This window comes from Pleurodeles waltl, chromosome 6, assembly GCF_031143425.1.
Source record: "Pleurodeles waltl isolate 20211129_DDA chromosome 6, aPleWal1.hap1.20221129, whole genome shotgun sequence".
In the NCBI taxonomy this organism is placed as follows: Eukaryota; Metazoa; Chordata; class Amphibia; order Caudata; family Salamandridae; genus Pleurodeles; species Pleurodeles waltl.
The window spans coordinates 695,536,039-695,562,287 of record NC_090445.1 but is presented as its reverse complement, the minus strand read 5'-3'; the positions used below and the strand labels follow the sequence as shown (position 1 = coordinate 695,562,287).

Sequence of the window (26,249 nt, the reverse complement as noted above, 5' to 3'; positions counted from 1 at the left end):
ATAAATCATTGATTCACGGTCACTTACACATTCATACATAAACAATTCCTTCTTCAATCATTTGAATACTTTGGACACACACCATGCTTAACTCTGTAATTATTATTCACAGTAAAAAACATTTCAAAACATTAATTTGTTTTCGATTAAATTTGAAGTACTAAACCATGAGTTTCACTGAAAGGGACCTGAGAGAACTGCAGTGATTTACTATAGTTAATTGACCCAGATTGTAATTAGGTGTATTGGGTTTCCCTTGTTTTCATTAAGGTCAGCTATATTCAAGGCATAAGCTTATTATGTAGGTAAACAAACTTTAAGTCAAGAAGGTCCACATTTTGTTTTGTTTTCTAATAAGGACAATAACAAAGACTTACTCAACATTGACAGCACTCTTCTCAGTCTGGCTTCTTTGGGACTGCTGGCGGTGTTCTCCAATCCTTAGGTGATTAATTTCACCACACAGGCTATGCAGAAAGGGAAGCAGGTTGTGGCGCAACATGTTTGACTCTTTTGCTGCTGAGCATTGCACAAAAGAAGACATAATTTCTTTGAGATCATCTCTTGGAGGAAGAGAATCTCTATTATTCAGAGTCTTCGCACCAGGGTCAGATGTGCTAGACACAGTCTCAGAATTCTGGTACAACTGGCTCTCAGTAAGGCCCGATTTACAAGCAAAGGATTGATGGGTCGACTTAAAGTCAGGAGGAATTTGCAAACCATCCACTTGGCACTGACCTCCTTGTGCAGGCACATTTGGTTTTCTGAGAAAACACAGAAGTTGCTCTCCAAAGGGAAAGTGGTTCTAGTACAAAGCATAAGAAATGTGTGAATACAATCTGAAAGATTATAAATGACAAAAGCAGAAAGCTGAGCACATTACATTGCAATTGGTCATGAACATGCTGCAGAAAATTCCACACACTCTAGTTTTAGTCTCAGATAGTCATTCACCAAAGCAATTACATTTTCATTTAAAAATAAAATAATAAAAAAATTAAAAAAAATTCAATGCTCTCTACTTCAGAATGACTTTATAGGCAGTCTTGAAAATTACATCTATAAAGTGCACTCTCAGCCATCATGCGAGAACTGATTCTGAGTCCTTCATGACAGAAAGGAGGAAAGCATTCTGATACTGATAGCCCATAAGAATACCGCACCTGATGGATTTCTTCCATTGTCTTCACAATTAAGAGTACCTTGTTTAGATGTATCCCAAGCCATAGGGAAAATGTATCTAGATATGTTTGTATTGACAATGCCAATAGACTATTTCTATAACATAAAGCATGAGTTGATTATGAAGTTGTTTGATAATTAGTTGTAAGTTTGTACGCAAGATGCACAGTGCACTTAATGTGACAGTAAATAATGGTGATACAGCTGTTGAGAATAGCAACTCTATAGTTATTGTTAAACTGCACTTTTCACACAAAATAACGTTTAAGCTTTGCTAATAACAGTGGCATTGTTTCACTAATCAGCACTAATATTGTCAGAATTAACACATTTAACTTTATTTCGCTATGCCAAGTTTGATCAAACCTTTTGGGGGCTTAGGAGGGGTCAACATTAATGGATAGGGTAAATAGGAAGTGTGAAATATAGTACTATCCATAACCATTTCGACTCTCCACCGTAGCAAAAATAACTAAACACAATTCCACCAAATTCGGTACAGAGACAGAAGGTTAGTCAGTACAGGCAGGTTTTTGTGCCTTGAATCCTAGTGAGTCCTGGTCCCCAAGTCAAAGTGCCCCCACTTATGCTAGAGAGAACATCACAATATACTATAAAACAAACCTTCAGGCTTTGTGAAGGGGTCACTACATTATTATATAAGGGGCGTGGCATTAATGAAAGTTAATACGGGGGGACACCCGGCCCCCTCCACAACCACAGGGACCACGACCTCCCCGGGGCAAATAGTAAAAAATGTAAAGGGGGTCAGATTCGGATCCCCGTAGCCTCTGGGACCAACACCTCCCTGGGGCTATTTCCATGTTGGAGGGGGGGCCGTACGACCTTCCTCAAGGAGCCACTGACGGCCCTTGCAACAGAGACCCCCCAGGGCCAGATCCTGCTATATCCCTGGGTGCCCACCCCCGGGATATAGCTGATCGCTCTCACCAAGCAAAAACAAACATAGCTTAGCTTTCTGTCAGCGGGATCTGTCAAACAGGTCCCAATGTCAGAAAGCAGAGTTTTCATCTATCTTCCCTGCATGCAGATATGTGTGCAGGGAAGACAGATTAAAACATTGCTCCAGCAAGCAGGGAACTGCTATTAGAAGCAGCTCCTTGTTTGCTGGAGCAATGCCGGCTCACGCAGGAGGCAGGAGATGGTTGGAACCGTGGGGATGGCCTTGAGGCTCCCCCTGTGGACCAAGATAGCCCATAAAAGGCAAAAAATTAAGAAATAAAAATAAAAAACCGTCTAGGACCGCACGGGAGGCCTTGAGGCTACCCCATGGTCCCATATAGCCCATAAAGGGCAAAATAAATTGAGAAAATATATATATATATATATACACATATATATATACATATACACACATATATATACATATACATACATATATATACATATACACACATATATATATATATATATATATATGTATATATATATATATATATATATATATATTTGAGGGCTCGACTTCAGGTGTATCCGTAGTTATTTCCCTCCTTTAATTTATTTTCAAATGCAAATTTTTAAGGCAGAAATATCTCATTCTAAGTCCATCATCCATCAAAGCCTAAAAACTCTCCTTCTCTCGCTCTCTCTCTTTCAATCTCTTTCTCCCACTCACACGCCCACTCAGACCCTTACCCAAGGCACTCACACACCCACTGAGACACTCGCACACCCACTCACAGCCCCATTCAGATCCTCACTCACTATGGCCAAGCACCGCGATTGGATTAAAGTATAGTAATGAAAATTACTATACGTTAAAAAAAAGAACTCATAGAAATTCACTGAAAAAAATAAATATCAAAGGTTACAGGAACTTTATAGTTATAAAATAGAATTTAAAAAAATTAAATTCACTTACAAAAACAAAGGCTACAGGGGCGTTATAGTTAGGCTCACATTTTAAATGTAGAAAACCATAGAAATTCACCAGTTATAGTTGAAGTTATCTCAAGTAACAATAACTTGTGCCCTAAGATAACTATCACTCACAGCCCGGCCATGCACTGCTAATTACCCCACACATTACAGCGCTCATGACCTCTTTGATAACATCATTATCAATGTAATATTTGCAGTACAATTTTTGATGAAAAAATTGCATGGTGTGGGAGCGAGTTATAGTTACCTTGGGGCACGAGTTATTGTTACTTGAAATAACTAACAATAACTATAACATACATCGTCCATTCCCTCGCTTCCCTTCATTACAACATTGAGGCAATCTTGCCTCATCAGACCCCAAAACACATGATCCTTCACGAAACAAAAAGACCCTCCGCCCCTCCAATCCTCCCGTTTTTCATTTGTCGCATTGTCATTGTTTCATTTCTTAGATGCGTGTTCGTTCCGGTGCCAGCATGTGCGGTGCTGCAACTGTTTTCTTGTTCTTCAGTGCAGGTCATACACTCGGACTTTCGGTTGGGCTGGTCTGGCACTGTGGAGCTGGACTGATTAGCGTTTCAGCTGTAATATGCTGTGACAGGGGAGACGTGGTGCGGTCCTCATATGCATATATGGAGCGAGTCGATAGACAGTGTTTCTCTGCTCGCTGTGGCATAGGCCTGTGCTTCCAGGTAGCGTGAGGCAACTGGAAGCCACTAGTCGGAAGATGGAATCTGGCAGCAATCAGGGACACGAAGTTCCTCTGCTGGCTGATAATTTGCAATTTTAGTAAAGACCTTGCATCATTTTTACGTGGCTTTCCTGAAACGGTGTACCTTGGCGATTGGTTGTTTGGTATACCATCAGTATTGCTGGTAACTCTCACACTGTTGTATTTTAAGGATTTGGGGATTGGTTCCTAATGGCTTTATCTCACTATTTAAAGGGAGGCAATCTGTTCCTTTTCCATTAATGGAATGATGATTGGGAAGCGAGCAACTAAACAAAGGCATGTCTGGTCTTCCTCTGAGGAGGAAGAACCAACTCCAACTCGGAGGAGCATGTCTGGGAATTTGTCTGAACCTTCAGGTTTGATCTCAGCAGTATATGTCCAAGCTATGATTGAGGCGGACAATTTTCTGGGGGAGTTGCAGCTTTGCCATCTAGGTATTCGCCAGCTTCAGTGGTTGACCGCCCAAACACCTCTACGGCGGAATATGTGCACAGAGAAGAGGTTCCAGGTTCCAGATGTTCTTGAGCACATTCGGGAGAATTTGGGTTGTGGATAAGGGATTGGAAGGTTGGCTATTCTGAGAAATCTTCTCTGCTGAAAATTCTGTTTGAGGGAAAAGTGCTGTTCGGTGATCAATTGGATTCTATGATTTCCAGTGCGTTCAAGGATTGGAAGTATACTAAGCGGTACTAAGGGAAGCCATATTCCTCTCACCACTTCTACGATCAGCCTTTTTCTTCTTCTTTTCATTCCTCCAGGAAACCAGAAAAAATTCAAGGCCATTTTCAGATTGTAGGAGAAAGTTCCAGCCCAAGAAGTCATCCGCCACAGTAGGAGATAAAGGGCAGCAAGGTTCCTCGAAGCGTAAGTCCTGACAACTATGCTAGAGGGGATTTGATTCCAGTAGGGGGCAGGTTTTTGTTTTTTCAGGAGGCCTGGAAAAAAGATGTGAAGGATCAATGGGCTTTGAATATTGTCAGGAGCGGCTATCTTATAGACTTTGCCAGTCAGCCTACCGATTGGGGCACATTCCGTAATCCTGTCCCCAAAGATCTGGAAAAGCAAAGCTCTTTTGGGAGGGGTTCAAGACCTTTTGGTAAGAAAGGCAATCCACTGTTCCGGTACCCAGAGCTGGGAAGAGGAATTTCTTCAATTTTGTTTCTCGTACAGAAGGTATCTGGCGATTTCTGAGCAGTTCTGGATCTAAAAAGGGTGAATAGGTGGTATGATTTCCATAGACCTTCAGTACGCTTACTTACATGTTCCAATGCCACAATGACATCAAATGTTTCTGTGATTTGCTATAGGGGAAGATCAATCTCAGTTTGCAGTATTGCCATTCAAACTGAAATCCATCCCAAGTGTATTTACGAAGATTTTGGCCCACTTGGTGGTACTGGCTCATCGTCAAGGAACCTTCCTGCATCCCTACCTCGACGATTGGCTGGTTCACGCTCCCACCAAGATGTTGGCTCTCAGATATGCAGGAGTGGTTCTTTCCATTTTGCAGGGGTACGACTTTCATATAAATCAGGGAAAATCCAACCTTGTGCCAGAACTTACTGGGGGAAGGTTTTGCACAGATTTGGTGTTGGTCACCTTGCCAGACTTAAGAGTAGCTAAAATCAAAGCCCACATTTTGTGTCTTTAGCCCAGCCTGTTCAGGAGCTGGCTCTTTGGCTGCAGGTTCAGGGGGATTTTGCAGCAACAGTTGTTCTGGTTACCTGGGCTCACCACTATTTGCACAAGCTGATGTCTCACATCCTGGCTTATTGGTCTCCCATTGGTCAACTTGTGTCCATTCTGATTTCACTCTCTCCCCAGATCAGGAAGGACCTGGGTTGGTGGCCGGAAAAAAAGCAAATCAAGAAAGGAATCCCTCTCTCCCTTCCAGAATTATAACGGATGCTACAAAATGACAATCGCCACATACACAAACCCTGGGGAAAAACACCCTTACCTCCTTTTACCTTTTACTCACCCCTGAACCCTAAAAACTCTTTACCGCAACGCATCCTAGACCCTAGCAACCAGAACCCTAAAAAACACTTACCCCATATTACCTCTACTTGCCCATAAATACTAAGACCCTTTTATCTCCCTTTTCCCTCACCTTCATTCACCTCTGCCTTCCCCTGAATCCTAAAAATCCTATCTATCCTAGTCCTTGCCCCTTAAATACCCTTGTTTTAAAGATTAAAAATGCACTTTAAGAAAAAAACATACTTACCTGCATGGTAAAGTACTGTGTTGTAAACATGTAAAAAAAATGGCCTGCATTATACTTAACTGTGTTGCAATGACCTTTGCTGTGCTGTCCTGCACAGTAAAAACTATTTGGTTAATGTTACATACCACCAACTCCCCCTAGAGGGGCCTCTGCCAGGCTGTGGCCCTGTACCCAACACTCACTGTGCATGGCCATGCGCAGTGGGGTTTTGGTAATCTACCAGAGTTACGCACACGTAGCAGATTGGGTTGGGCAGCCAGGAGTGGTTGGTGGAGGACTGGCCAGGCCCTTCATCCAACCCAAACAGCACAAGGCCGAAAACTGTGCACAACATGAACTGGGTGGCCAGGAAAAGTTGGGTGCAGGCCTGGTGCTCTGGCCATCCTAGGTTTGTATAGGCTGGGTAGCTATGGCGAGTTGGCCACAGGGACTGGCCGCAGACGGGGATGGAAAATAAGTTAATTATAGAAAAACAATTAATTTCACAAAACAACAGGTAAAAAGGGTGTTACATTTGAGGCTCAAATTAGAAAAAAATATGAAATTAGGCAGCTATGTTTAGGAACCCACACAACATAACTCACGGTTGACCGTCACAAACAAAACACTTATTTAGTGAAAGCAAAGATAATGAATAAAAGATAATTAGAGAACAACGTGGCAGTTGATTGCAAGTTATGTTGTGTCGAATTCCTAAACATAAATAGCAAATTTCAGTGGTTTTGCATGTTTGAGCATCAAACATAACTCGCTATTTAATTATTTAGATATGGGATACAGTACTCCTGCCTTACATTATAAAAATGTTATAAGTAACTAAAGAATCCCATAGCCATTCAGAGCAATGAGGTCTAAGGCTGAGTGCTTTATGAGGCTATGAAACTCCATGTACAACAGGTGGTGCTTTATCCCTTGTAACACATGGTCACACCATCACATCTCTCACAAACCACTTAAACCCTTGGTATGTAGCTATTTCATATAAAAGAAAGCATGTTTGCAAACATGAAAAATAGAAACAGAATCTCTGTTGCAAGAAGATATGAGAATCATTTTAAAGCAAATCAGTTTTTTTTAAAGGCGCTGTAGCGTGTAGAAACATGCAGAATGATTCTAACTTTTATATAATTATCTAAGAAGTACAAAAAATAAACATGTTGTCATAAATGTCTCCTTTCTGGTTGCTACTCTACAGCTAGAAAAACAAAGCAGAAACTAAGCTGTGTTTTCATGTTCCATGAAAAGCTTTTTCAATCATTCTTCTTGTCCATGACCAGCCTTTTCCCAGGCTGCTGGCTCTGGCAGCAGACAGTGTGACATAAGAATTCAACTGTTAAGTTATTCCACTTCAGTTCTGGTGTCTTTACTTCAGAATTGGCAACTTGGTGTGTCACAAGTCGTGAGAAGGGTTTATGCAGAGATTGCAAAATCCCTTTTATTATTATATATATATATATATAATAATAAAAGGGATTTTGCAATATTATTATAATATATATATATATATATATATATATATAATAATAAAAGGGATTTTGCTATATATATATATATATATATATATATAGGCTAGTAAGGACACAGTCGGTATAGCAGTAACACAAAATGGTTTAAGATTTCTCCAAAGTATGTATATAGAGATTTTTAGTTCAAATAATCTACAGAGGAGAAGGGGTCCACTATTCAGTGCCTATCCTCAATTCTTCTCACTACCAGGCACCTTAAAAAAGCTCACTTCTCCATCTAGGTGCATATCTTTCTAATCAGTCAACCTCTGCTGGAGCTGCACTATGCTCGTCCTCTCAAGTTCTACAAGCTCAAAGTGGTCAATTCACCAATGAAAGCAAAAGGTGCACATCCCTCCCCATTACCATGCCAGCGTCACCAGTTTCATTTGCAGTTTATTTCTCTTCTCCTCTAGTGCATTCAGCACCATGGCCACTTACCCTCTGCTGGTTCTGTACCATGCTCATCAGCTGCTGAGCTCCAGAAGACAGCTGTGAACCCTCAACCATTGATCGTACACATTCTAGATCAACATCTCGAGTAGGGAAGCTCTGGAGACGCCTGGGGCGTGCTGCTGTCACGCCAACTGCAATACTCTTGATAAGCACCTGCAACCGTCCACCAAGTGAGAGGAGCTGTGGGAGGAATACATCATTAGTCGGAAGTTACAATATATTTCACTCGAGACATTCAAGGTTGGCTCACTGCCAGAAGTTTAGAAATTGGAGACATTTTGAACAAAGATGATTGTGGAGTAAAGTAACAAAGTAGCCAGTGCTTCTAAAGGACAGCATGGGGAGATGAGACAGTAACTGCCCTTTCAAGATACGGCTGAAACACATGGACAGAGATGTGAGTGGTGCCCAGGCTTAGAATCAGAGTGACTTCTCAAGGTAATTAATTGGCTGTATTTGCATAGCATGGTGAAATCTCTAGTACTGTAATCAGAGGGATTGCAGCAGGGTAAAGCGGAGGCGCATTTGAGAAGAGTGTGGATTATGGAGCTGAAGACCAAGCAACATGAGATGGCATTAGAAATGTATGTGGACTAAAAGGGTTCAAGTGCAGAAACTGCCTCACAGCAAATGGTACGAAAGGGTGACAAAAAGAAGCAGACAAACCTTGCGATCATTTACTTCGAACTTTCTATAACTCAGGCATCTTTGTTGATGAAAAAGCACTTTTCAATGATGAAGTCAGACCATACAGATAGTTTCATTAAAGCAAAATAGGTGTGGGTCAATATATATTAATGACCAATATGCATAAATATATACAACGAACATCCTTGCTTACAATAATAAAGATGATGTAGATACAAATAAAGGATCTGCACATACATACATTGAGCATCAATAAGTAACTAATGTGATGGATATTGCCGTGGTGTTATGGAATGGTGAAAAGTGTGACTGCGCAACCAAAATGTCACAGTGTTATTTGACTAGCTTCTGTGGACACCGACAGTAAGCATAGAATCCTGATTATGCAAGGATGAGATCATTTCACAATAATGTCCCATTACTGTTCAGTGTAGTACAAAGTAAAAACTGAAAGGGATTGCCGGAGAGTTTTTTTATTCTTGAACCACATAATACTCACCTTTTTGTTATTCCCTACATGTGACAGCAGTACCACTGTGGGGGGCACAATGAGGCTTTGCACTGATGCTGTTCCACTCCAGAAATGACTTGCACCACTCAGGAGCACTGACGTCAATTCTTTTCCTTCCGCGTCACAAGATGTGGATCCGGAGCTACCCCTCATCTACATTTTACCTTACAATTTTTTTCTCTGTGCAAGGAAAACATCACCTCCCAAAATAACGTGTTTTAAACCCCCTGGGGACTGTTACAAACAAATGTCTGTGACAGATCCTCTTCAGGTTTGCCTGTGGTAGAGCCATGACTCTATCGCCTGCAGTGACTACACATCCATGAACCTGAAGGACATTTGAGATCATGAGCCATAACTCTATGTTTGCCAAGCACCAAAAGACACTGCGGCGGGACCGGTCTGAGTCAAAGAGTTGGCCAGTTCCAGATCCAGAAGTTGCATGAGTCGATCCAGAGGTTGTTCGTCACACTCCAAGTCATCAGGTGAGTCGAAGAAGCAGCAGTCGCAGCACACTTCCGGAGGTTAGAGATTCCAGTCTTCCCCTACTTTGACAACTGGTTGATGAAGGCAGGATTACCCCAAGCAGTCGTCAGCCACCACCAGACAATGGCGAACCTCTTGTCATCTTTGAGGTTCAATAGCAACATATTAACGTCGCACCCAACTCCTTCTCAGATGCTCCCCTGCAACGGAGCCATTCTAGACAAGAACCAGTTCTCTGCCTTCAAGATCAGGACATTCAGGCTAAAATCCTGATCTTTCAGCAAAGTCTTGGATCTTAGTGAGGTAGACTCTGAGGCTGCTGTGAATTATGGTCTCCTACATGCTGCTTATGCAAAATGCCAGGTGTCATTTGCTGGCTCTATAGAGAGATCTGAAGTCTCAGTGGGTCCAACATCAAGGGGACCTCTTAGACCAGGTCCAGATTTCAAAAGAGACTGCAAGAGATCAGCAATGGTGCCAATTGGACTGCAACAGTACGTGGCAGACCCCTCTCCTAACCTCACCCAGAGCTGACAGTGGGAACAAATGTGCCATTCCTGGGTTGGGGCAGGCATGTGGTGGAGGTCTGTTCTTCAGCAACTTATCAACTTTCTGGAGCTGAGGGCCATTTGCCTGGCGCCGAAGGCCTTCCTTCCATCCATCCATCAGGGGTGACTGGTAAAGGTTCTTACTGACAACACCACTGTGGGGTGGGGTCATGGACCCCACGCTGGAAAGCACTGCACTTAGGGAAATGGCTGGATCGTCGAAGAATTTTTCTGGTGGTGAATCACAAAGCTGGATCTTTGAATGGCATAAAAGAGGAGCTCAGCTGCTGACACCGAGTGGATCACAAATTGTAAATGAACTCAATGGTGGTGCAGGGTCTCTTCAACGAATGGGGGGAGCCTTGGCTCAATCTACTTGCCACTCCCGAGAATGCGCAATGTCAGTAGTTCTGCATACTGGAGTTTCAGGCCATCTCTTACTAGGAAACGCATTCCTTCTAGGGTGGATCTCGAGAGTCCTGTATGCCAATCAGGCAATTACTTTTCTGGACCGAGTTCAGAAAAAGATCAGGACCAACTGTGTCCAAGTCATCCTAGTTGGCCACGACTGGAAACGGCGGCAAGTATTGTATCCACAACTCATGGGCATCTGTTCTCTGATGAGGCAGCCTCTTCGGTAGGACCTGCTGTTGCAGCAATGGGCTGGTTCTGCAACAAGCCCTTCCCACTCTCCACCTTCATGATTGGAGATTGACTGGCAAAAACGTAGCACCTTCAACCTTCTTCCGGTGGTGGTTTATTCCATCTTGGTAGCGAAGCAACCTGCAAAAGAAGCTGCATATACCTGTCACTGAGATAAGTTTGTAACTTGGTACAGTACACTTCAGGCAGACCCAATCCAGGTAAAGTTATGTGCCCCTCGCCCGGTAAGGCTTTTCTTTGGCACAATTAAATGGTAACTTTAATTCTTTTTGGCCATTTTGCAGATGCCGAATCAACCTTCATTATTTAAATCAGCAGTTCTGATGCGCTTTTTGAAAGGCCTACAGCAAATGTTTCCTATCTCTCCTTTTGGTTAGCAAGTATTAATAGGATTCCCCGAAGAATTTGGTGAGCCCTTGAACTGATCGTTCATACTGGTGTATTTCATGTTGGTGACTATTGGTGTATATAGCTCTCCTGGAAGACTGAGGACCAGAATAATGTAGGTTAGGGAAGGTTTTCATCAGAAATAATTTTAATGGAAAGTATAACATTCTGTAGTTTGCAGAAAATATCAGCGTAGTATATTCCTATATTCCCGGTCTTTCTTGTATGTCAGTTGTTGGAGGATACGGAGATAAGGGTTTGGAAGAGACAGGGTTTGCATGAGCTGAAGAAAGTGGGACTGACTTTCAGAATCGGCCCAGAATACTATACTATTTTCCTGATGTCAAGATTATTTTATAGGTGTGAGTTGAGAGCCATAACAGGACCTTGGTTTAAGTTTCTCATCTATAATGTTTGTAGAATCCAGTAATATGTGAGTAATGAAAGGTTGCAGTAATGGGCTGCCCTATGCCACTGCTGCTTGTACATAGCAGTTTTCGTGTGTGGGATGGAGGTTTTGGCTTGATATAGTTAATTCAACATCACAATGAAAAGTAGTATTATTTTTGTGAGGAACGGTAGAAATAGTATGCAACATATTGCAACTTGCATCAGGATTAAATGCAGCTCATGGTTAACGTATCTGTGGTACTGTATAGTTCTTCCGAAAAACAAGACAGAAAACTGTGTGATTTTAATACAGGAAACACTGCCAAGCTTTACAGCAAGTGCTACTTCCAGTGATTGTTACTGCCACTGCGTTCCTCCTCCTCATTCAAGCCGAACAAAAGTTTCAAGGTGCACTGCTGCACAATAAAACTGAAAAAAGATAAAGCCAAAGACAGTGGCATGGGCAAAATTACTTATGAATACGATATTTATCTTCAAAAAGAGCTTGGGGAGGTGATTTTTGAGAGTAAACAGTCTGGAGTTCAGGCAGACGAACAGTCCACCTCTTGCTTCCCAAGATATGCATAAAACAGGGCCTTTCCAGGACATGCCGATGACGCCCTTCTGCTCCAGAACCATGGGTCCCTGGGCCAGGAAGATATGTGCCTTCTTTACATCTTAGCGCTGAGGCTTAATTATGTTTCACTCCATTCTCTCCTGGTTCACATGGCCCCTTTATGAGTGGAGATGAGAAAGGGAGTTCCCGACTGTTCCTTTTTGGAAATCTTGGTCCCTACTTAATCTGCTGCGGTTTTCTCCCCCTCCCCAAAATCATTCTCTACCTCATACTAAAGGGCTCAAGGCAAAAAAGCAAAACTTCCAACGGTATGGTCTAGCAGTACTGGAGGGTACGTCCGTCCAGCAAACCTAGATCCTTTATAGCCTCTGGTTTTACACTCACTATTAGAACATTGGAATGTTGGCATGTCCACTGAAGACAATGGAGTGCTGCGGGCTTTTACTGGCTGGTAAAAGCCCGCAGCGCCAACATTCCAATGTTCGCTTTGTTCACAGCAACAGCTGTGAACAAAGCCTCACGGAGCCCGAGGGGATTTTAATCCCCTCGGGCTCCGTGAGCAATTTGTTTTATTTAATAGAACATTCTGCCCTGAGTGGCAGAATGTTCTAATAGCCTTAGAACCCGCCGTAGCGGGCTCTAACGGCTATTAAAGGCCCTTTCCCTTGTTAAATGCCCTCGCCTTCGGCTCGGGCATTTAACGCGGGAGCGGGCCTTTAATAGCCGGTAGAGCCCGCTACGGCGGGTTCTAAGGGTATATTGGAACATTTTCCATTCCTGGTATGGGGTTCATTAACTTTTGCCTCTAACTTTTCTTGATGGTTTTATTTAGTCTGTCCCAAGGTTTAGGTCTCTAGTCTGCACTTGGGAAATGTGTTCATCTTATGCCCTTGTAAGGGGGGCCTTTTTGCCTTCACTTATCAGCAAATTCTATAGTGGTTACAGTGTTGCTCCAGTACTCCTCCACCTCTGCTCAATGTACTGTGAGCTCAGTGTGCTCTTTCTTGTTAGAGAGTCCTAAGTTAAGGCTTTTCTCAAAGCGCTGGTACTTCATTACAAGTTTCCATTCTGGTCTAAGGTCCTGTTGGATTTTAATCTGCCCCATGATATGGTCCTTTCCACTAGGAATCTCCCTCCAGTCGTTGGATTCCTTTCGTTCCTTGTAAGGATTTTCTTAAATTGCATGTCTCATTTAAGAACCTCCTTTTTTTAACTTTTTGAGCTGCACGTATGAGTCAGAAGACCTCCTTTTTTATCCTAAGCACATAACTTATATTGTTGATTTCCAAGTTGTATCCCTCTGCTAGGTCTCACTGCTCTTTTGATTCAGTATATGTACACTAAGAGCTAGATGCCTCTTGGGCTGAGAATAAAGAGATTACAATGGTTGACTTATCATTTGGCTCCCAGGACCTCATCTGATGCATTTATTAGGCAGTATTAGCTTGATGCAAATCCTCAAATGCTGTATTTGGGAAGGTCTTGCTGTGTGCTGCTGATGAGTGGTGGCTCAGTTTGTCTGACTTGTGTACTTTCAGTGAAATTCACATGGGTGTGTATGACCCTAGCTAGTCCTTAGTCTTCATGATTAAAGTATGTACTGTTTGAGTGTTCTTCATGATTAATGATTGGGATTAAGATGTGAGAAACAGCAGAAACGCCCATATTGCTGGTAATCTTCATTATACTGAGTCACACTCTTCCTTTTTTTCAGTTCAGCTCCCTGCCACTCGCCCACAGATCATCTGTGTCCCTGCTTATGTTCATGAGTTCACAGATTTTGGTCTGGGTGCCCATGTGATCCACTATCCCACGTTAATTTTGTTTTGTGTTAGGTATGAGGAGGAGGAAACATAGGACATGGTGTAATAATAATGGGCCAAAAGGAAAGCCATGCATTTTTAAGTTTGCACACAATGTTGAATTGGTCTGCTCTCAATTTGGTGAACAGGGTACTGCATTAATCATGTTTGCACATCATTTTACTTGTCATGCTGTTTACAAGTCAACAGTGAACAATAACCACAACACCTATACCCCACCCCCATAACTCTTGCAGCCATTTGCTTTGATTTACTTCTTTGTTCATGCAGTCTCCTTGCAGGGAGATATTAAAAATGAAAAAATAGACTTGAAAATGACTCAGGAAATAAAGATCCACGAATAGGATCAATATACTGTCTCTGTCATAAAGAGAAAATAAGGTAGAGAAGATAAATGTAGAAGAATATTGCAGTAAAGCATTTTCCTTCTCTTACTGGAAGTCCTCCAGATACCCCTGAAAGGGAATTTGATTCTTGAACTAGAGGGAAAGAGATTCATTAATTCTAGTGAATGAACTAAAACATGTGACATAGGAAACCTACTTATTTTAAAAGTGCCACAGGAAACCTACTTTATTTGAAAGAATTGTGTTTAAGATCTTGAAAGATCTAGAAGAAATGACTGCAAAGGAACCAAAACATGGGGAGCAGTTGTCTGGAATATGTCAACTGTTCTACTAAGGCACAGAGGGGTGAGTGCATCCCTGCTCAAAGTAGCAGCTGGGAGATCATGTTATAAATAATATGCATCCGCAAAGCTATGTGAATTGAAGACACACTAGAATGACAGGATGGGCATGTTTTAAATGAGGTACATGTAGATGTATATCAAGCGAAGAAATGGCATGTCTTCAGCCACTCAGAACTGAGGTGCACTGGTAGAGGTGTATGTGGCACCCAATAATGAAAGAGCTGAAGTGTTTTAAGTGAAGAATGCAATGCACATCAGCTATCTGCACTCTTCACACTCTTGAAGCTCATGTCTAGGATTGACATGAAGATGCCTTAGCCTCCCTTTTGGTGCCAAGGTGATAGAACATGGATACTTCACCTTGACTTTACAGACTGGCTCTGAAGATTCCAACTTTAGGAAGGTCTTATATAACGTCACCACCGCATCTGAGCTGCAAAACAAAGTACAAGCCATTACAGCATCACAAAAAGAGGTCACAAAATGAATGAAAATGCAAAAGAAAATATGAAAACATTTTTTAAAAGTTTCAAAGTTAAAAGTAAATTAAAACTGTCAATAATGAAATATAAATGGTAAATATAACAAAATCAGGTTCTATGTTAAAAAATAATTTTAAAAACCTTACTTGTAAATGTAGCCCATTGATTATCCAATGAGAATAAGGAAAACAATGAAAAAGCAGAGATAATGGCACATTTTGAGTAACAGAAGATCAGCCAGCTCTAGAAGGTATCCTGAGTCATAGTTAGAGACTCTCAAGGAACCCCAGTCAGTGATACAAAAATAAATGGAAAATTACTAGGGAGCTTCTGTTCATTCGTGGATATCTGGTATCAACATTATCTGCTACCAACCTTCAAGGGGAACCCTCCTGATTATGCTCATATGCACAGCTGCAGAATTATGAGCACAATTCATGGAAGACAGCAAGAACCCCCTGACATCTGGTCTCACAATTTTGAAAAAAGGTAAAGAGACAGTTTCTCTCCATCATTGCTAAAATCTCCAGGATACGACTCCGATGACCATTTCCAGTTCCAAAAATATTTGCTGTGGTATTCCCTACTGTAGGGAGGCTGGCCTGGCTTATAGTGGGTACCTGATGGTACTTACACGTTGTGCCAGGTCCAGTTATCCCTTATAAGTAGATTAGTAGTGTTCTAGCAGCTTAGGCTGATAGAGGTAGCTATAGCAGAGCAGCTTAGGCTGAACTAGGAGACATGCAAAGCTCCTACCATACCACTTGCATCATATAGCACTATATCATAAGAATCATAATACTCAGTGTTATTAAAAATAAAGGTACTTTATTTTAGTGACAATAAGCCAGAAAATATCTCAGAGGATATACTCCCTTTGGAGGTAAGTAAAATACACAAAATATACACACAAACCAAAATCAGGTAAATAAACAGTTAGAAAAATAGTGCAAACACTGAATAATACAATAGGCCTAGGGGCAACACAAACTATACACTAAGTAAGTGGAATGCGAACCACTTAGGGACCCCTGGCCTAGTGTAGTGTGTAGAGGGTCGCTGGGAGTCCAATAAAACACAAAGGGTGTCCAAGATACCCTACCATAAGACCATGAAAAGTAGGAGTAAAGTGATACTACTGGCCCAAAAACACACTAAACTTGTGATAGGAGATTCTGCAAAGACCACAACAGACTGCAAAACACTGAAGACGGATTCCTGGACCTGAGGACCTGTAAAGGAAGGGGACCAAGTCCAAGAGTCACGAAAGTGTCCAGGGGGGGCAGGAGGCCACCAAACCCCGGATGAAGGTGTAAAATGGCTGCCTCCGGATGGAAGAAGCTGAAGATTCTGCAACAACGAAAGGTGCTAGGAACTTCTCATTTGTGCAGAAGATGTCCCACGAAGTGCTGGAGGATGCAGTGTTGTTTCTTTAGAGAAAGACCGCAAACAAGCCTTGCTACCATCAAAGGTCGAGGTTGAAGAAAAAGGGTGCTGCCCAGGACCAGGAGGTCGCCACTTGGAAGAGGAGACAGAAGGGGCCCTCAGCAACACAGAGAGCCCACACGCACAAGAAGGCAGAACCCGCAGAAGTACTTGAACACGTGTTCAAGAAAACTGAGCACAGCTGTCGTCTCAACACTACAGAACAGGGTCCCACGAAGCCGGTGGTCAACTCAGCGAGTTGAGCAATGCAGGACAGAGTGCTGGCGACCTGGGCTAGGCTGTGCACGAAGGATTCCTTACAAAAGTGCACAGAAGCCCTAGCAGCTGCAGTTCACACAGTACACAGGATTACTGTCTGGAGAGGGGAGGCAAGGACTTACCTCCTCCAAATTTGGACAGTTGGACCACTGGACAGTCTGGGTCACTTGGGTCCACCACCTGTGTTCCGCGGGCCGCGCTCGTCAGGATGAGAGGGGTCCCAGAGTACCGGTGACGCTGAAGTTTGGTGCCTGCTGGAGCAGGGGGAAAGATTCCGTCGACCCACGGGAGATTTCTTCTTGGCTTCAAGCGCAGGGTGAAGGCAGACAGCCCCCAGAGCATGCACCACCAGGAAACTGTCAGGAAAGCCGGCAGGATTAGGCACTACAATGTCGCTGGTAGTCTTCTTGCTACTTTGTTGCAGTTTTGCAGTTGTCCTGGAGCAGCCAGCGGTCGATCCTTGGCAGAAGACAAAGAGGGATATGCAGAGGAACTCTGGTTAATTCTTGCAAGTCGTTATCTGAGGAAAAGCCCACTGGAGAGTCCCTAAATAGCCCTCAGAGGAGGATTGGCCACCTATTGAGGTAAGCACCTATCAGGAGGGGTCTCTGACGTCACCTGCTGGCACTGGCCACTCAGAGGCCTCCATTGTGCCCTCACACCTCTGGTTACAAGATGGCAGAGGTCTGGGACACACTGGAGGAGCTCTGGGCACCACCCCTGGGGTCGTGATGGACAGGGGAGTGGTCACTCCCCTTTCCTTTGTCCAGTTGCGCGCCAGTGCAGGGACTGGGGGTTCCCTGAACTGGTGTAGACTGGCTTATGTATGCAAGGAGGGCACCATCTGTGCCCTTCAAAGCATTTCCAGAGGCTGGGGGAGGCTACTCCTCCCCAGCCCTTAACACCTATTTCCAAAGGGAGAGGGTGTAACACCCACTCTCAGAGGAAATCCTTTGTTCTGCCTTCCTGGGACTGGGCTGCCCAGACCCCAGGAGGGCAGAACCCTGTCTGTGGCTTGGCCGCAGCGGTAGCTGCAGAGAAAACCCCAGAGAGCTGGTTTGGCAGTACCTGGGGTCTATAGTGGAGCCCCGGGGATGCATGGGATTGGCACCCCAATACCAGATTTGGCATGGGGGACAATTCCATGATCTTAGACATGTTACATGGCCATATTCGGAGTTACCATTGTGAAGCTACATATAGGTATTGACCTACACGTAGTGCACACGTGTAACAGTGTCCCCTCACTCACAAAGTCCGGGGAAATTGCCCTGAACTATGTGGTGGCACCTTGGCTAGTGCCAGGGTGCCCTCACACTTAGTAACTTTGCACCTAACCTTCACTAAGTGAAGGTTAGACATATAGATGACTTATGAGTTGCTTAAGTGCAGTGTAAAATGGCTGTGAAATAACGTGTGCGTTATTTCACTCAGGCTGCAGTGGCAGTCCTGTGTAAGATTTATCTGAGCTCCCTATGGGTGGCAAAAGAAATACTGCAGCCCATAGGGATCTCCTGGAACCCCAATACCCTGAGAACCTAGGTATCATATACTAGGGAATTATAATGGTGTTCCAGTGTGCCAATCAGAATTGGTCAAAATGGTCACTAGCCTATAATGCCAATTTTAAAGGCAGAGAGAGCATAAGCACTGAGCTTTTGGTTAGCAGAGCGTCAGTGACACAGTTAGTCACTACACAGATACACACATTCAGGCCACAAACTATGAGCACTGGGGTCCTAGCTAGCAGGATCCCAGTGAGACAGGCAAAAACAAACTTACATACATGTAAAAATGGGGGTAACATGCCAGGCAGGATGGTACTTTCCTACACCTACCAGCAGCTCACCAGACTAGCTGTCGCTACCCAACAACTGACTGTACACTTCATGTTTCCAGAACTCCAATTAACGGGAAAATTAGCATTGATCCTTTAGGCACACAATACTTCCCAAATTATAGATTTTATGTTCGTAAAGTGCTCTAAAAGGAAATACTTTCCAAGCAGGTTCATACTTACTGTGTCTCGCAACCATAGTCCCAAAGAGCAGCAAAATTTTAAAAACTGCAACACGCCTTCTCCCACGGAGGAAACCACTTAGCATTATGATCGGCTCATCAACTATTTTTTTACAACCAGGTAAAGATGCCCCATGTTGTCTTACATATCAGAGTAAGGCATCGGTGTGCAAGGTCGTCAAACAAAACACAACTACTCTGCTGGATCTTGGAAACTAGCCAATGGAAAATAATTACCCAACAAAAACACACTAACCACTACACTATAAGATCAATAATGTTTTGTGGGAACTGCTTTCCAACAATCCATATCCCATAAGGAAGTCTGGTAACAAATGAAAATGTCGTAGAAGTAACTGAACTGAAAACTGTTCTTCCAAAATGGAGAAAAAAAATCTAAACAAACTACAGTTTTTCCTCCAAGAACAAATGCATTTCTCACCGGTTTGTTATCCAAACAGGCAATCTTTCCTGTGATGTCCTTAAGACAACAGCCCTGACTGAAAAGTTCCCATTGCAAAAGTTGCTTACGTGTACTAATCAACAGCATTCTCCCTAAAGACCCATCCTGCCTTTTGCCCTCTGAAAGGCACTGATCTGCCTACTGGTAGTGGATTAAAGTATGGAAACATTAAAATAAGTTAATACTATTCCTTCTTCAGTGGAGGCAAAGGATTATATTGTAAGATGTCTGCCTGAATGGAACAATAGAACATTTTTTTACTCTTCTGGGCAACAACTTGTGTCCTCTCTTCTGTTTCAACACATAGCATGTCTTCATTTAGGTTACTTTTAGATTAGTTTTAGCATGGGATCTTCAAACATTACACTTAAAAGGTATATGAACTTCAAAAGCCTCAAAAAGTAAATGCCTTTTTTCAAAAGTCAATTATCTTTATGAATGTTACTGATAATCGCCAGAATTTCTACTCTCACTTACAATGCATGTTAATATTACAGTAAATCTTCTGAACTCAATTGAACAAATAAACATTCCTTCTTTAAAGGAAACACCCAAAGATGGAGACAGGGTCGTACAGACACTTCAGCATTTCTTCAAATAGAAATGCAGGTGCCAATTATGAACACCATTTTAGAAAACGTTAACATTTGTATGTCTGAAGTGGAATGACGGCTTATGACTTCAAATCAAGTCAGACTGCAAACAGTACTTAAGAATCTGGTGAGTACATAATGTTGCAATAGCATTAACTTACAAATATAAATTGTTATAGACTTACAGATGCAGTAGAAATTATTTTTCTTATACTGCAGAGGTATTCGGTATAGAAAGTTAAGACGCACCTGCTGCTTGGCACAGTGCAAACCACGTCACCACGGCTGGTCCCCAAGTACTCTTCCCCTGCATAAACTTCAATGGTTCTTGCCTGGCTTTCGAGCACTAGAGAGATGATTTCTTCACCAGACTGGGGGTCACACTCTACGAAAAGGCAACAGGATTTCTCATCTTCTTCGTCTGCAGTCCTTTCCAACAGAACCAAGTTATCACTATAAAAAAACAGATAAAAAGCAAGTAGGCATTTATCCACAATGCTTAAATGAGATGGGGGAAGCACCTCATGTTACCAGGTGAGGTGGAGGGTGGAAGCGTACTCCCACTCCATGGAACATTTACACTGCTTATGCATATCAACACATAACATACATCAATACAGACTGTGGCAGCACTCTAACAAAGGACAACCAAATGTATCACAGGTCTCTCTCTTTCTTTCTCCAGTAATGCTACCACCAGAAAGACCCCAAAGCACATAAAAGTAATCCTTTAATATTTCATTTATCTTCCATCATCAATTTTCAATAACAATTCTTTTTCATTTAACCAGTCTGTACATTTCACTGAATTGGTCTTCTGAGATCATTGGGTGCTGCTTTTATTAAAGCTCTTCAGAGAGGCTGAACATTGCTAGGCCATGCCAATTTTGAATGCTGCAAGGGATATACGCCAGACCACAGGACCTGACAAAAACAATTTCAAAAGACCCTTAGTTAACACATCATTCTTAACCATGAACCCTCTAAATAAAAAAAAGAGTTATACTTTAAAACTTTTTTAACAGAGACCCAAAACTACAGGTCAGGCATTTTGCAGTGTCTGTAGGTCATGCTATCCTCAACCTACCAGAAACCTGGACGGAAATAAATTGTCAATGCCAAACGGTTATAGACAGGCCGCAAGAGTAAGAAGAGTCTTTTATGCTACTATAAACAAACGTGGGAGACACCTCAGTGCACAGCAGTCTTGGTGTGTTTCTTCATCACACATAAAGCTAGGTTCAATACACGTCTGGTTCCATTCAAGTAAACATGCAATGAAAATCCAATCATATCTATTGCTCTGTGTAATCTATGTGCTCTTTCTGATCTCAGCCCACTTCTACACAAGCCTTTTGTAGCAAGGTGGCAGTATTATATGGTATGACAGGGAGTATTACCATGTAATACTAGCATGTTACCCAGAAGTGAACCTTGGAATCATACCAGTAAGCATTAGCTCTGTCCTGGTAGAATGGCAAAGAGCAGACAGGCTACTTTGAGGACCAGGTGCTAAGCATTTCACAACACCAACAGGGACGATAAGTAATTGACCCGACTCGAAAGAAATCCAACGCCAATTTAGAAAAATCAAGCAGATTTTTATATTAATTTAGACTCCAAAACCAAGTCAATACATTGCAGATAACCAGCGTTATCGATTTTAGAGTATTAAATAAATCAGTACTGTCAAACTCTATCATTGCAATCAATGGGAGAAAACACAGTATGCAATTGGTCACTTGCGGGGTGAGATCCGTGGAACCCAGCTGGGGTTAAGGTCTTGAGGGTTCCTAGACCAAGTCTCAACAGACAGTATCTTGTTACCTTGCCCAGGGAGTCCAGGTGCAGAGGTGCTCGGTTGCTGGGAACTGTTTGCATCAAACATAATACCCAGATAACAAAAATTGTGCACCGAGCCTAAACATTGCTCATGCGCCCCCAATGAGGACAAACGCTTCTGCCCGGGGCAGCAGGCCATTACATAGGATTTTCCGAAGTTGGTCTTCATATAAAGATTACCTATAAATGTGACAAATGAATCAATCAAGGAGCGCAAAGCATGGGGTGTCCCGGTGATTAATAACGCGTCGTCGGCATTTAATAATACTGGGACAGGGGAGTTTGCAATCCTAGGAACATTCTTGGTTGAAACAGATAACTGGATGGAAAGATCGTTAATGTGACTAATGAATAACAAAGGTGCCAATATGCATCTTTGGCCCACCCCACTAGTTAAAGGGAAAACTTCAGAAAGCTCTCCTGGCTGGCCGTAATGCACCCTAGCACTCAGATACTTCTGCAACAAGAGCAAAAATCTGACAAGGGAAACATCAATCCCCAGGTTAAGCATCAATCAAAGTTTATTTCTATTCACCAAATTAAAGGCTGACGACAAGTCCATAAAGGCCAGGTACAGTGGGCAGCGATAGTATATTTACTCACTATCAGAAGTAGTTTCAGGCATTCCTCCACTATACCAAGCCCAGGATGAAAGCCATACTGATTGGAGGACAACATTTTACTATCAGTGGCCCACTCCTTGAGATGACTGAAAATAACTCTCCCGAGGATCTTCACAGACTTGTTAATAAGAGATATAAGCCTGTAACACATGGGGGAAACACACCTGTCCCCTTTTTAAAAAACTGGCACTAAGTTAGAAAGGGTCCATGACTCCGGAATCCTGGTACACAGAGAGTTATTAAAAACATTTACAAGCAAGGGAGCCCATAATTCAGAATTGCATTTGATTTAGTCGATGGGGATCCCGTTAGGACCTTCAGCTTTATCATTTGGGCTGGATTTAAGAGCATCCACAATTTCCTGGGGAGAGACCTGAAAAACTGGGGAGTCCGCTGAGAGTTCCTGTATCTTGTGCTGACTTACTATATCTTCAGGCAAGTGGTAGATCGCAGTCAAATACAAAAGGCTTGCCCAATTTGCCAGAAAATCCACTGTATGGTAGAAGTATTTTTTTTTAAAGAAAATAATGTGGTAGCTCTGGCCCAAACTAATATCTGCCTCACCCTCACTCCTAAAGCCTTAACAGTCTTTCTGCTCCTGTGAACTAAAAAATTCCAACCCAATGTCAAACAGGAGGACATTTGATTCCTATGGGTGTTATCTTTACATATGGCCCAGAAGAGTGTGGCTTGCTTCCAATATCATCCCACTAACAATGGTGAATGACTGCACTTGTTGGGTTTGGGTAGGCTGCCACCTGGGAAAACGTACCAGACCCAGACACTTCTGAAAACTAGATACCCGGGGGAGTTCAGGGTCGTGTGCCATGCCACACGTAAACTTTGACTGAGAACACAAACTTTTCCTACTACATAGGCTTCCCCCAAGTCTCCCAATAACAATGGTACCTCACTTGTGTGAGTGGGCAAAGAGACCTTGACACAAATGGCCCTAAAATGGTACGTGGAGAGCGATAGAGGTAGCTGGGGGGTCTGGGGGCCATGCTCAGTCGTCACCCATGGAAACCTATGAACTACAGACATTTTTTTAAACTAGACTACACGGGGACTCCAGGGTGGTGTGCCTTGCATGGATCTCATGAGGTTTTCTTACCTGCAATGCCATGCAAACCTCCAACTAATTCTGTAATCACACATTTTCATTACATTTCCCTCACCCTCCACTCACTCAACCCAGGCCCTCACCCCACCTGCACCCTTTCCAACCCCACACACACACACACACACACTCATGGACCCTTCACTTGCCTCACCTGTCATTTCTCCTGCTCCTCTTCCCTCACACCACACACCAACGCAACACACACCTGCTCTGGCCCCACCCCCACCAACCAGCCCCGCAGCACCCCACCCAGAACACACCCCGCAACAACACCCCCATGCACCACACCAACACCAACCACCACAACCACCTCATCTGCCAGCTCCTCAACACCCGCTCCCTTCACAAACATGCCACAGAACTCTGGGACCTCATCACATCACACTCACCGGACATCGCCTTCCTCACGGAAACCTGGACCAACCCCTCCTCGGAACCCGACATAGCCATCGCCACCCCCAAGGGATACAAACTCCAACGCAAAGAGTGCCTCAACAGGCCAGGTGGTGGCATCGCCATCCTACACAGGGACACCATCAAAGTCACCACCAGCTCCCAAGACACTATCGACAACACAGAACACATGCACTTCCTAATCCACATTAACAACAACTGCACCCTCAGAGGTACACTAATCTACAGACCACCAGGACCACGCCCCGCCTTCTGCAACACCATCAGCTCGCACGCCCTCACCTCCACAGACTACATCCTCCTTGGTGATTTCAACTTTCACCTGGAGAACCTACAAGCCAACAACTCAACCTCCCTCATAGACAACCTCACCAACCTTGGACTCAAACAACTGGTCACCGCACCCACCCACTCAGCAGGACACACGCTTGACGCAATTTTCACCTCAAGCCAACACATAGCCTACACCCACACCACCGAACTCCTCTGGACTGACCACCACTGCATCCACTTCTCCTTCACCAAACCCCCCACACACCACCATCAACACACCACAAACTACCCTACTGCATGTGGGACAAGATCCCCACAGAACGTCTCAACTCCCAACTGGCTCACAACCCCCCCCCCCACACCAACGACCCCAACGCAGGAGCACACAACCTCTCGAAATGGATCACTACCTGCGCAGACACACTAGCCCCCCTCAGAAAACACATCGCCACCCGCAACATCAAGAATGCCCCATGGTTCAGCCCCGAACTCCAAGACTCCAAGCACAAATGCCACTAAGTGGAGAAAATATGGCGACAAGAACCCTCTACAACCAACTTCTCCACCCTCAAAGCCACCATTCGCACCCATCACCAACTCATACGCACCGCCAAAAGAGATCACTACAAGACACGCCTTGACAACTCTCAAAACAGCAAAGAACTCTTCACCATCATTAATGAACTAGCCAAACCCAAAGCCAGCAGCATAGACCCCTCACACACACAGCCCCTATGTGACGCCCTCTCCAACCACTTCCACCACAAACTCCTGGACAACAACAACAGCTTCATACCACCCCCCCCCCCCACTCACACAACTCAACCCCCACCACACTCACCACCTGGGCCCCCACCACACACGAAGAAACCGAAAAAACCATGAACTCCATCCACTCCGGATCCCCTTCTGACCCCTGTCCACTTCGCATCTACAACAAAGCCAGCCCAACCATCGCCCCATACTCCGCGACATAATCAACTCTTCTTTTGACTCCGCTACCTACCCAGACCCCTGGAAGCATGCGGAAATCACCGCTCTCCTAAAAAAAAAACAATGCCGACCTAGAGACCCTCTCCAACTATCGCCCCATCTCCCTCCTCCCTTTCCCCGCCAAGGTTGCCGAGAAACTAGTCAACGCCCACCTATCCCACTTCCTCGAAGAAAACAACACTCTTGACCCCTCACAATCTGGGTTCCGCAAGAACCACAGCACGGAAACCGCCCTCATCGCATGCACTGATGACATCAGGACCAAAGTCGAAAAAGGCGAGACCGTTGCACTCATCCTCCTAGACCTCTCTGCAGCCTTTGACACTGTCTGCCACCACACACTCCGCACACGCCTCCACAACATAGGAATTCGCCACAAAGCCTTAAGATTGGCTGGCCTCCTTCCTCACCGACCGGACCCAGAGAGTCTGCCTTCCTCCTTTCCACTCCACCGCTACCCAGATCATCTGCGGAGTCCCTCAAGGGTCCTCCCTCAGCCCCACACTCTTCAACATTTACATGATTCCCCTAGCCAACATCCTCCGATCACACGGAATCACTATCCTCTCCTACGCAGATGACACCCAACTCATCCTCTCCCTCACCTGCAACCCCACCACCGCCAAAACCAACCTACACGCTGCTCTCCTCGACACCGCCAACTGGATGTCAAATAACCACCTCAAGCTTAACTCCAACAAAACAGAGATCACCATCTTTGGCCCCAACAAAACCATATGGCACGACTCCTGGTGGTCCACCGCTTTAGGCCCCGCACCCACCCCCGCAAACCACGCACGCAACCTCGGCATCATCCTGGACCCCTTCCTCTCCATGACACAGCAAATCAATGCTCTAACCACCTCCTGCTTTCACACACTCCGCACTCTAAAAAAATCCTACAAATGGATCCCCCCAGAGACGAGGAAGACAGTCACCCATGCACTCAGCAGCAGCAGACTAGACTACGGTAACGCCCTCTACG

At 43.9% G+C, this 26,249-nt stretch overlaps 1 protein-coding gene across 1 annotated transcript in view; it reads right to left on the bottom strand.

The window, feature by feature from the left end:
- The window catches only part of C6H10orf88 (chromosome 6 C10orf88 homolog), a 78,607-nt gene that overhangs the window by 21,395 nt on the left and 30,963 nt on the right, over positions 1-26,249 (bottom strand). Inside the window, exons 2-5 of the mRNA XM_069239158.1 lie at positions 20,246-20,449; positions 15,096-15,168; positions 7,997-8,191; positions 378-805 (exon numbers count right to left, since the gene is read on the bottom strand). Of these exons, the coding sequence (XP_069095259.1) occupies positions 378-805; positions 7,997-8,191; positions 15,096-15,168; positions 20,246-20,449 (900 nt within the window). The remainder of the gene's footprint in view (positions 1-377; positions 806-7,996; positions 8,192-15,095; positions 15,169-20,245; positions 20,450-26,249) is intronic.